A 13,451-nucleotide genomic window follows, 5' to 3' on the forward strand; every position below is an offset into this window, starting at 1 on the left:
TCAGCTGGGATCATCAGAGGCTTTTTTTTTTTTTTACTTTTAAAAGCATTTTTTCAGCCGAAGAGGTTGTAGAAAATTTTTTAAATTTTTTTTTTAAAAAAGAGCCTCCGATGATTGCGTGGCTCAGCTGGGGGGGGCAGGGATTTTTGCTACTGGCTCTCCGAACCACCCGCCTCCATCGCTACCGGATCGGCCAATCCGGACTGAACTTGGAGCATTTCAACCCTGGTCACAGCTCCCCAAATGATGCTGAAAGTTATAATCTAACAGAAACATACTTACAAGTTCATATCTGTCATGAAGCTTTGATAAGTCTATTATAAGCAGCAGCAGCAATGGTCTTTCCATTGTTAAAAATGAACAAGAATGAAAATATCTGCATACTTTCCCTCCATGCATGGCAACCACTGAAACTAAAAATATAATAGTCCCAATTTGTGTTCTTTTAACTAAGCAAAGATCATCAACCAACCTAGCAAGCTTTCTTCACTTGGAACAAAGTTTAAGAGGGTGATAATCAAGAATTTAAATAACCTATGATTTCTTCATATCTACCAATGTTGTGAGAAATAAGCAGAGAGTTAGTGGTCCTCAGGTCAAGACTGGCATCATTCTAACACCAGCTGCTCAGCTTCATGAGCTTCAAGCACATAATAAAAATCTATTAAATTATAATAAGAATGGGAAGAAAAAGCTACAGTTTGACCTTCTTTGTGTATAAGAATATGGAAGCATAAGACACTTATCATCCATACAGGAAATGGGCAATCAATTGTTTAGTTTGGCTTTATGCTTGTTTGCAACAAAGCTAATTATCAAACCAAGCTATGTCTGAAAGACTTCAAATGAGTCCCAAACAGGAGCCTAATTCAGGCAAGTAAAATCAGGAGGTCTATAAATTATTGCCAACTCCCTTGTCTGGGGAGGCTGCCATAGTACTAGAAGCTGCATCTATCAAGTGTAAGAATTGTAGCAATGGAAAGTACATTGAGTAAAATAAAATGCATATTTCTGTGAAAAGAAATAATCACAGGATATATTTTAAATGTAAATGACTATACCCTTGTTTTTCATTAAGAAAAATATATGAAAATATGCTATTCTGTAGATTCAAACTCTGTATACCACAATTAGCCAAAATTGTTTTGAGAGCCCATTCTGAGTTCCAATGTCATTATAATTGTTCATAATTCAAATTATGCAGCATCACATCAGTGAATTTGATTCAGATTTAAGTATAAGCGAAGACACTAACCATTCTATATTCTATAACCTTTATTTGACAGGCAATTAGGTGCTTGTTTACAAAAAAGCAACCTGAAAAACAATTTATAAAATTTAGTGAGATAGGTTTTAATATTTTAAAGAGAAAACCATATGCCCAAGATATAGAAAGATTTTTCCATAAAAGGGATCATGCAAGTAGATTCATGTGCTGTATAACTTGGGTTTTCAAGCAGGGTGGATTTGATTTAAATCAAGTTGATTTAAATCACAATTTAAATCATGATTTAAATCACTAGTAAAAAGGCTTGATTTAAATCAACTCGATTTAAGTCATAATTTTTAAAGAGCAGCTGACATCTCTTTTCTGGCAGCAGCTCCTCCTCTGACCCGCTGTTGATTCACCAACAGTCCCAATATTGCAGAATATACAGCCTCATGCTACATAACTAAGGTCCATTTCATGCTGATTAAACTAAATTATTAATGTATCTTAAATAGAAAACTATCTTTAGATAGATTTTTACTCCCAAAGCATTTTATTAAAATAAATTTGATAAAAATAAAAAAAAATCCGATTTAAATCAAAAAAATCCGATTTAAATCAAAAAAAATCTGATTTTTTTGATTTTTTTAAAAAAATCATTGATTTTTATCCACCCTGTTTTCAAGCTAAATAACAATAGACTAACACACAACACACAATATACTAAACCATTAAGTATCATTTACAAATCACAATGGTTGGGTTCACAAGACTCTAAGTCAAAACTAACCAAGTTATATATCAGCTTAGTGCACTGTATGATTCAACCAACTTCTTGCTTAAATAGATTTTGCCAATTCCTGAAAACAAATTAAAGGGATTCCTGTGACTCCATACATGGATTATGAGGTGACTACTGCAATATAAAGTTTAATAAAGAAATTTATCTAGTAATCACAACACAATAAAAATGTCAAAGTTTAAATTCAAGATAAAAAGATTTTTAAAACATTCTAAGATGCACTGATCATTTTAGTGTTACATATTTTTGAATGTCAGTTATAACAATAGTTAAATAAATAAATAAATAAATAAATAAATAAATAAATAAATAAATAAATAAATAAATAAATAAATAAAGTTTAACAGTAGTTAAACCTTTCAACCAATAAATATATATCAGATCCCAAAGCAAACCACAGCTTACCATGGTTCATTAATCCCCCCTTTTTTCTGATCAGTACTCTAAAAAACTTTACTTTGCCTGCACTCTTTTTTTGAAAATGTCTTTCTTTTGCCAGCATCAACTAATGTAGCCTGTGATGGCCTGGTTGGCTGAAGCCACCTCCATGACAATTTGGATAAGGACAGACTTGTTCTTCCCTCCATCCCCTATGTTTGCAAAACAAAACCATTGCAAGTCCATGGGGAATGAAAATAAAGTGGGAGCAGCAAAGTCTTCAGATACTCATGCAATTTATGTGGATTTCCCAGTGGACTAGTGATTGCTTAACCACAAATTACTATTACTCCTGATTTAGTTGACACACCAAAATAACATATAATGTTATACACTATGGCCGTGATGGCACACAGAGCCATCTCTCTGGGCACGCCAGCCATAGCCCATTGTTCTTTCAAGTTCCGGCACACATATGCGCGCTAGCCAGCTGGTCTTTGCGTGCGTGGGAGCACCAGAAACTGGAAGAGCAGCTTCCTGGCACGCATGCATGCACTGGTAAGTTGAGCTTCCGGTTTCCGGTGTGCGCCAACCAGCTGGTCTTCACGCGCACATGCCTGCCAGAAACTGCAAGACCAGGTGGCCAGTGCATATGCGCATGTCAGAAACTGGAAGCTCAGTTTCACAGCGCACACATGCGTGCCGGGGAACTGCTTTTCAGGTTTCCGGTGCTCCCACATGTGCAAACACCAGCTGGAAGAGCAACGGGTAATGGCTGCGTGCCTGGAGAAATGGCTCTGTGAGATGGCACTCAATGCCAAAAAGGTTCACCAACCCTGCGTTATAGTTAAGAAAAAGTAAGTAAATCACAATCTAATCTGTGCTTGAGGTTCATATACCATGTTAAGGCTAACTAAAGCATAGCCTACTAAAGGTTATCGTGTGACCTTTGCTTACCGGATACACATCCTAGTCATTCAAAAGGACCCTGCAGTTATACCATTTTGCCATGTATCTGTGAACACAATCTGTGGTTCTAGTATTACAACATGTGGCCAGCTTCTAACCTCCAAACCAGACTGGAAATACAGGGCAAGTAGTAGCCTTTGAGAAATGTAAAGTCAAAAATTCCAGCTTTTAACCTGCTATTAATAGTTAACAAAAACAACAAAATTTGTTACCATTAATAATCTTGTTTTCAGATTCTCATTAAAGTAAACTTAAAATGGTGTTGTGGATACAATGGAGTATATAAGATGATGGTGCATAATTATTAACTTGGCTTTTTGCTTGCATACATATTTTGTATTATATGTATTATGTATGTAAATTTGTATTAAATACATATTTTGTATTTTCTCAAAGCATTAATATGGTTACATTTTCGATCTAGAGAACTACCTAATGACTGGGTACGTACAGCCTACTAAGTAAAAAATAAGTCACATCATGAATTAGTCATATAAATTATTTTCAATAATTTGATGTGTTAAAATATGTGTAAGTCATGAAATTTGATTCATATAGGTTTAGAGCAGCACGTTTATCCATTCAAAGATGCCCAAATTCAGGAAACTTTTTAATTATTAATTACAAATTTACTAATTTTGAAATAGTGAAAGTTCCTTCACATATTTAAATTTCATTCTTTCTGAAATTTTATTTTGTAAATTTTGTAAGTTTACTCTTTTATTTAAAGAAATATTCATTATCACAAGCTGCCAAACAATATTTTTTAAAGTTTTTACAATTAGATACTGCCTAGCAATGAAAATCAACTTAATAATAAAAAGTTGATTCTCTTTGCTAGGCAGTATCTAATTGTAAAAACCTTTACTATTATCATCATCTCAAAATGCCAATAACTGAAGAGGGGGCATGTTTTTATCTCTCAGCTCTCTCAGCAACTTGTGATTGGCAGATCAAAGACAATAAATATACATACAGAAATACAGGTAGTCCTTGACTTACAATAGTTCATTTAGTGACCATCTGAAATTACAACAGCACTGAAAAAAGTGACATGACTGTTTTTCACACTTACGACCACTGCAGCATCCCCAAGGTCATATGATCAAAATTCAGATACTTGGTAACTGACTCATATTTATGACAGTTGCAGTATTCCAGGGTCATGTGATCAACTTTTGTGAACTTCTGACAAGCAAAGACAATGGGGAAGCCAGATTCACTTAACAACCCTCTTACTAATTTAACAACTGCAGTGATTCACTTACCAGCCATGGCAAGAAAGATCGTAAAATGGAGCAAAATTCACTGAAAAAATATCTCGCTTAGCAACAGAAATTTTGGGCTCAACTGAGTTCATAAATCAGAACTACCTGTAATCACTTTCAGGTAATAGCATCCCTCTTAGCATCATAACTAATCTTATGCAAATCCAACATTTTGTTTGCAGACATTTAAAAACAGACACTAGTTCTTAATCCCAATCATAACTAGTTTCAATTTTCATTTTATAAAAATATCCTGAAAATATTAACATTTTGAAATGTTGAGACAGACCACTAGGACATCTAACCCTAACTCCTGCTCAGTGCTGGGCCTCAAATAAAGCATCCCAGACAGATGCTGTCTAGTATCAACCTGAATGCATCCAATGAAGATGTATCTACTAACCTTTTGGATAACTGGTCCTGCTACTGAACTGGTCTTCCTGTTAAGAAATTATCTGTCTTCCTGCAACTTAAATCAATTATTTCATATTCTGGACTCCGGGACAAGAGAAACCCAGTCTTGCCTTTCTTTTATATAACATTCTTTCAAAAATTTAGGAGCGCTATCACATTCTGCTCGGTCATTATTTCTCAAATTTAAACATGCTCAGCTCCAATCTCTCTTCATAAGACTTATCATGTAGCCTTGTAATTATCCTTGCTGCCCTTCTTCTGCATCTATTCCAGCCTGAGTCATTAAAATATGACCAAAACAGAAATGATTTAATATGTAACATGCAAATCTAACTGTAATACAATACAGAGGAACAATTACTTCTTCTAATTTAGAAGTTCTTTTTTGATGCAAAGTGAAATTGTTTTGATCATTTTTGCAGTCACCTCACACTGCTGGCTTATATTTACTTTGCAATCAATTATTATTTCAATAGTAGTTTCTCTCATATTCTCTCATATCATTACTAAAACAGGTTACTTTCTCTTTTGTACTTGCACATTTGCTTTGTTTCTTAAGTGAAGAATTATGCATGTGTCTCTTTTTAATTTCATTATGTTACTTTCAGCTTTTTCTATAAGCTATCACAATAATTTTGAATTGTATTAGTTATAGAAATGAGTACTCTTGAGTGGCAGGTACAAACAGAACAAGTGCAACATGCTCTATACGGGAATGTCCTTGAAAATAATAACAACTGGTCCAGTATAAAGCAGTGCAAATAATTTTGGGTACCCCAAGTCTGCCCATGTTACACTGTTGCTGTGCAAGCTGCACTGGTTTTCAATTTCTTTCTGGGTGCAATTCAAGGTACGGTACAAATTATCACTTTTAAAATTTGTGGGATCATCTCTTCCCTGAGGTTACCTGCCATTCTACCAGATCAGGTAATATGGTCCCATCCCTGGTCCTTTCTCTTATATTGTTGTTTTATAACATTGTAAGCCATTCAGAGTCTCTTGACAGTGAAATGGACAGCATATAAATTTAATAAATAATAATAAATATTACCAACTAGACAATGTGCCTGCTTGGTAATCTTCCCTGCGCTTTGGAACATCATTTCCCTTGAGATCTGGGCTTCTGATAAACTCTCAAGTCCTATTTTTTCTTACAAGTAAAGGTATACAGGTATATTCAGCCATATAGTAGGGTACTATATGGCTGAAGTCCAGAAAAATCATTTATAGATATGAAGGTTGTGTTGTTCTGAGGGCATTAGGAGTTTTAGGCTAGTTCTATGCTTTTATTATTGTTTGTAAATTGCCCAAGATTATGCTGCATAACAGCAGGGTTATATAAATTTTAATAAATAAAATTTAAAATCACAATCCATAACATAAAATAATACCAAATAAAATTGCAACCCGTTTTCACCAAAAATCAATAAATAACATTCATTGATAGCCTTCCATGGTACTATGGGTATCACTGAACCAGAAGATTCACAACAATAGAAACAATATGGCTGTCTAATCTTAGATAAATACAGATATATGATAAAAGAAATACTGTCCCTTACTAATGAGCATTAAGAGAAATGTTCTAGTGGTAAGAGATAATAAATACTGGTACACTCTACCTAAAACAATGAACAATAGCATGTACACAGCAATTATGCCAAAATGACATACATGTGAGGATGTCATCATGTAAAAGCAACCCATGTATTTATATCCTGATGTCTGAATTGTCACTTACATTTTTGCCATTTGTCCACCTCCATACAAATGCCCATAGGAAATAATTCCACCCTGTATAAGACTTTCAAAAAGGGGATGGACAAACCAATAGAGAGGGTTCAATTGATTCCTGCCCTGGACTAGGTGAGCCAAAAAGACAATTTAAATGGATGCGTTCTATAATTTTGTAATATAAGATGCAGCAGTTCTTACTACAACTTACAGGTTATAAATACCTGCTGATACTGTTGGCCATGCATAGTACATAGCCTTAATTGATGGAGACCACATTCCTTTAAAAACAGTGGCACTAACTTTTTGAGTAATCATGCATGGGATTAATATATATTAAGGGATCACCCCTCAGAATCCCAATTCTGACATTCAGTGAGAAAGTGGCCCATTTTGGACAGCATGATTTCATTTTCTTCACAAATCAAGAAATTAATGTGGAAATAAAGCTCTCTGAAAGGCAAACCACTCATACCTTCCACTAACTTGCCCTCACAAAGCATATCTAAATCATACAAAAAGGCATCATTCTGAGGTACTTTAAAGGTGAGGAACAAGAAGCAGTTTACCACTCACTTCCCTTTATACCTCTAAATGCTACCCACAAGAAACCTTCCTTCAAAAATCAGATAAAAAATACCAGGATTAAAAAACATTATCACTGGAAGACATCCCGTGACATGCCAACAAATAGAGTTGCAGGCCCTAGTTAAAAATGTACTGCATTCATAAAATTGTATGCTTGATATTTTCAAAAAATGTTTAAAATATTACCTCTTTGTCAAAGTCTGACATTTTATGATACTCTAAATCTTTACTTCTGCAATTAGTGAAATATTTCATATTTGTTAAGTATCCCAGTGATTTTAGGGAATGGCATCTTCCAATCTAGCCACCTCATCTGCTCTTCAAAAATTACAAATACTTAATGATTTTTAGAAATCCTTAAATGAAAGCTATGCTTTATATGTATGTTCATTTTTGTTGCATATAATACTTGAATTATGACAATAAAAATTTCTGTTGCTGAGCAAGACAGTTAAGTGAGTTTTGCCCCATTTTGCGACATTTCTTGCCACAGTTGTTAAGTGAATCACTGCAATTAAATTAGTAACAAAGTTGTTACGTGAATCTGGCTTCCCCATTGACTTTGCTTGTCAAAATGTTGCAAAAGGTGACCACATGATCCGTGACACTCCAACCATCATAAGTATGAGTCAGTTGCCAAGCATCTGAATTTTGATCACACAACCATGGGGATGCTGCAATGGTTGTGTGAAAAATGGTCATGTCAGTTTTCAGTGCTGTTGTAATCTCAAATGGTCACTAAATGAATGGTTGTAAATTTAGGACTATCTGTATGTTTGTTTTATACAACTTGAAAAGTGAATGTAGAGAGTTTAGAGGGTTATTGTCTGTGATCAGCGAGCAACTAGAAAGAATTACAAGTATGCTGCCCAATTTTAAAAATGACACAGTAAAGGCAGGCAATTATTTTTGTTCAATGGCCACTTCCTCTGGAAGTGATCTATTGAGGACAGCATGTCAACAGTGGGTGAGGCCTAAGCAAGCAGTGGGCAGGGCCTAAGATAAAAGTTGGGGTTATCTATTTCTAAACCTCCTTTCTGTTTCTCATGTCCATTTGTTTCTTTTTAATATTTTATTCTGATTTTCTCTGTATCCCCCACCCCACCAATCTGCAAGTTAGGACAAGATGCTCTTTTTATTGCCACATCATGAAATGGCTGTTTGTAGAGAACTTTTGAATTTTAGAGAACTTTTGAATTTAGGCCAACATTATTACCATATACTTACACCTATCCATGCTGCCTGTTTTATGTTAATGAGTTTCATTATACATTGGTTATTGACCACAGGAAAAAAAAATATTTCTTCTTCTAGGACAAGGCCTTTGTTAAATTAATCTGAGACCTCCATATGGTTTTAGTTCTGTTGATTGTTCACCCTGTTCTGCAGTGTCACATTTTTTTCATAAGCTTTATTATTATAATGAAAGATGCAAGGGGAACTCATAGGTTTATAACAAGTACTAAAGGTCAGATGAGGGTGGATTAAAGTTCTCATGTGACATGGAAATTATCTTTGTATCTCTGAAGTAATATTTCTAGCTCCCAATGCCAGAGATAAACTTTAATGCCAGTAAATTGTCTTTTGAAAGAGTTACTGAAGCAATTACTATCCATGATGGCCTTGCAAGTTGAATTAACAAAATGAGAAAACCAACATCTCAGCACAGTAGATAAATATTAGGTACAGCAAGTACTGCAAATAGGAAATGCAGCCAGAAAATGGCTAAGGTCTATTTATGTATTTCAAACAATATAAATAAGTAGTTAGACAGGTTTATTGATCTAAAAATAAAGACTGACCCAATATTAAAGATTACTATACATATTAATGGAGTTAACCAGTTAGCCAACTGTGCGTTTGCAGCAGCTTAATAAACCTGGTTCAAACTAATATATACAACTTTAGCTTTTCAAAGTTTAATTTCCCTAAAGAAACCAGAAAGAACCAAATGTCATATCATTCAATGTATTAATACATGATATAAATCAAACAATTTCAGGTATTTTCTATACTACCTTCATTTCAAACAGAGCTTAGCATTTTCAGCTTCCTATCTAGGAACGTGTGCAAAAATGACATAATTCATACACGTCCAAATGGGGGAAACAAGATAGATACTTCCACCATGTATGGCCAGATTCGAATTATTTTCAGATCAGACCTTTTAAGATGCTACTGACAAAAATACCAACAATTTTCTTTATCATGTAAATGTATTTTGAACTGGAAATATCTAGTTCCTCAAAAACAATGTAATATTTCTCATATTTAAAGTTTATGTACTTCTCAGGAACTGCTTATTTTAGAAACACACTTATACAACACACAAACAAAAGGCAAAAGGCACTGAATTCACTGGAGTAAGCACTGTGGTCAGAGAGCTATCAAAACCCAAAAATCATGAATATGCAATATTCATTCTTCCAATATACCATATGTTGTTGAATCAAAGTTCCTTTATATCCCCTGCTCACCAACATTTTAAGTAAAATTAATCATTTCATAAAGCAGTATAATTGCTACATCTTGTGGCAACACAGTTTAATGCAAGAAAGAAGGGGGGGAATGGACAAACAATAAAAAAGACTTGTTTGCACATAACCTTCATACAGATATTCCCTGCAAACACCCACAACACCCTGCTCTCTCACTGTCGTTCTGCTAGGAGAGGGTGGGGGAAGGAAAAGAGGGAGGGAAGAAAAGGGGAAAAATCGTCTAAGATGCAATGGAGAAAAGGGGGAAAGTTGCAGTTATTCTGCGCCCCGGATTTTAACACATCTCCCTTCACTTCTGCGAGAAACCTACGGCTGAAGAAAGTCTCTTCCCTGTATCAATAAGTGCGTCGATCTTTGTCTCTTTTCCACCATCCTGCACCTCCATGATGCCAGAACGATTCGACCCTTTTTTTTCATTTAAGCAACAGCCACGTTCATCACCATTATCACCATCAGAGGAGGAGGGGGGGGGGAAGAGCCGCCTTTTTTTTTTTTAATTTGCAACAAGAAATAATCAACTACGGGGGAGGGGGGGAGAGAAATTTGCAAAATTATTTCCCTTTTGTTAAAAAAAAAAAACCCAGAAAAAAAAATCAGTTTAAAAACAAAGAGGAGGAAGGTTATCCACGGAAGACCCCTTATTTGTCAAGGAACTGTTGGAGGCATTAAAATCTACCCTCTTCCTAACAAGCACCGAAAAGTGAGCGGGTGGAAGGAATTAAGTCGACCCCGAGGGGTGGGGTGGGGGGGGGAGTCTGGAATAAATGGCTACATTAGGGCTGGAGTTTTCCTGCCTTGGAGGGAGGAAGGAAGGGGGGGGGCAGAGTCTAGACCTTCCACCCTCGGATGCAGAAGGAAGACATTTCTCGCCTCTTCTCGCTGCCCTCGTCGCGCACTCGGCCCCGGCAAGCCAGGCACTGGCCTCAGGCGGCGGCGGAGCCTGCCGAGGTTGCTGATGCTATTGACACCGCCGTGCCCCTCCCTCCCTAAGGGCCCATTCCCCACATCAGCCAGCCAGCCAGCCAGTCATCTTCCTCCTCCTCACCTCCCCTTCCCCGCCGCGGAAAAGCTGAGCCTTTTTGAGCGCTTTCCCTTCTTCGCCTATTTACCTTCCTTGAGCGGCGTGTTGTTATGGAGCAGGGAGGCCGCCGCTGAGGCCGCCACGGCCGCCGCCGCCGCCGCTGCTGCTGTCGCCGCTGCCGCCGCCGCCGCCGCGGAGCAGCCCTGCAGGCTCGGTGGGGACGTGGAGAGCCGGGACCAAGATGGCGGCCCCTCCAAACTTCCACTGCTACTTTGGACACTCATCAAGCTACTTTCTTGGAGCCCGGCGGCAGCCGCCGGGGGCAGCAGCACTTGGGGAAGAGGCGGCGCGGCGGCGGAGACGCGACCAGCAACCCGGCCGCCACTGCCACCGCCGCCGCCGCGGTCATGGCCGGGAGTGGGACGGAGGAAGCGGGGAGCGGGGATCCCCGGACGCGGGAACACGGCGGCGGGGCTGCGGGGGAGGCCGCCGCGCGTCCGGGCAGGAGCTCCCGTGTCGTCCGACAGGCGGCCGAGCAAACGCGGCGTCGGCGTCTCAGGCCGGAGCAACCTGCCCACACCTCTGCACTGCGTCGCCTCGGAGCAGCCTCCAATGTGGAAGACGGAGGAAATCCTCTCTCCGCCTAACCTTCTCCCCTGCTAGGGTGCGGGCGGCAGGGAGGGGTCATGCGCAGAGACGATCGCGGGCTGGCAAATGGTGAGGGAACGGCGACGCCGGCGTGCCGCTCTCGATGCTGCTGCTGCTGCTGCTGCTGTGCATCTCGGCGGTAGCGCTGGCGGCCCCTCCAGCTCGCCTGGGAGAAGGACGGCGCACGCAGTCGGCTGGGGCACCTGCTCCTCCCCCTGCTCCTCCATACAGCAGGCCGTCGCGCCGCCCTGCGACGCGCCCTCTTTGGCCTGGTGGAGAGCGGCTCGGCGGCTGAGACGGTCCCGCAGTGCCTGGCCTGGCTTGCCTCCCACCCGGCGCGCCTCGCACGCCCTCCGTTCAGCGGCCGCAGCCGAAGCCGCCTCCTTGCTTGCTTTGGACCCACCGGGGGAATCAGTCGGCCGCCGGGTTGCCCGCGCGGCTCTCCCTGCGGGCAACTTTGGCAACTCGTTTTCCATAAAATGTGGCCGCCCCACCCTCACCCCCACCAGGGTGTTCAAAGTTGCTGTCCGCATGGAGGAGAAAGTACGTTCCAAGGGGAGGAAAAAACAAATCATTTTTTTTAATTTTTTTTAAAAAATAAACACAAAAAGCAGCGATGGGGAATCTTGCTTTTCCAAAGATTGAATTGCCTGGCTGTTGGATGGGACTTGATGTCCAGCAATTTCTGGAGGACCCAGATTAAAAAATGGGATTGTAGTACGAATTAATACAAGATCGACCCATGAATGGGTCAGGAGCAATATACCTTTGAATGCCAAATGCTGTGATCAATAAAAGCAGGTTGCCATTTTCTCTGCTTTCTGACGACCTGTAAAAATCTGTGACAACTGCTAGGAACAGCATGCTAAATTAGACTTTGGGTCTTGCCTAGTATGTAGGACGACAATTAGAATCAACTTGATGGCACACTTTTTTTAAAAAATCACCACCACCACCAACTATTGATCTCAATAGTTATTTAGAAGTATGGATATTACTCAGCCAAACTTTCGCCTGATAATTTAGAAATCACTGCCGGATGACTGAATAATCTGGCTGATTTTGATAGGGAAGATATGATTCTCAATCACATTGTTCTGCAATAATTAACTTGGAATAACAGCCACTTTTGCATTTTCATGATTCAGATTTTTACTTATTTCTGTGCCTATGTTGAAATGGGAAGATTTATTTATGTGCAAAAACTGATGACATTTTTCCTGTACCTATTAAAATCACTGAATACAATAGAAAATGGAACAAAAGGAGCTGAATATTTCAGGGGGATTATTTTGATAGAATCATAAAAAATCATTAAATGCTCATAATAACAGGAAAGATTTTGCTGAGTGACTTAAAAATAGTAATTAATATCCCTGGTAAACATTGCATTGCATTACATATGTAGGAAATATTAGGGACCACTATGCAAAATATTCTTTCTCTAAAGCTCTCTTGCTCTGCCAAGCCTCAAATGACAGATCTATCCAAAGAAGGATAAGTAATGTAACATGGGTGCCTTCGGGTCCCAAACCCAGTGGTGGGTTGCTACCGGTTCGCCCCGTATCCGGCAAACCGGTGGCGGTGGGAGGCTCCGCCCACCCACCCGGACAGAAGCGGCGCGCACATGCCCACAAGTGAACCAGTAGCAATGGGTTTTGAAATCTGCCCCTGCACAAACCATATACAGGTAGTCCTTGACTTACAACCACATTTGAGTCCAAAATTGATGTTGCTGAGAAATTTGTTAAATGAGTTTTGCACCATTTTATGACTCTTCTTGCCACATTTTGTTAAGTGAATCACTGCAGTTGTTAAATTATAACACTTTTGTTAATTGAACCAGGGGTTTCCCATTGTTTTTGCTTGTTAGAAGGTCACAAAAAGTGATCAAATGACCTTGGGATACAGCAATGGTCAT

At 39.0% G+C, this 13,451-nt stretch overlaps 1 protein-coding gene across 2 annotated transcripts in view; it reads right to left on the reverse strand.

Annotated features, from left to right (window-relative positions):
* TLK1 (tousled like kinase 1) overlaps positions 1-12,034 on the reverse strand; it is an 82,445-nt gene extending 70,411 nt beyond the window's left edge. Inside the window, exon 1 of one of the 2 annotated variants that reach the window (XM_034427256.3) lies at positions 10,971-12,034. In XM_034427256.3, the coding sequence (XP_034283147.1) occupies positions 10,971-11,166 (196 nt within the window). In that variant the 5' untranslated portion in view covers positions 11,167-12,034. Of the gene's footprint in view, positions 1-10,906 lie in introns of both variants that reach the window. The other variant, XM_087884728.1, reaches the window with a different exon arrangement.
* Positions 12,035-13,451: the final 1,417 nt, after the last annotated feature.

The sequence above is a fragment of the Pantherophis guttatus genome, chromosome 1 (genome assembly GCF_059756535.1).
Source record: "Pantherophis guttatus breed Tessera chromosome 1, ASM5975653v1, whole genome shotgun sequence".
Classification (NCBI taxonomy): domain Eukaryota; kingdom Metazoa; phylum Chordata; class Lepidosauria; order Squamata; family Colubridae; genus Pantherophis; species Pantherophis guttatus.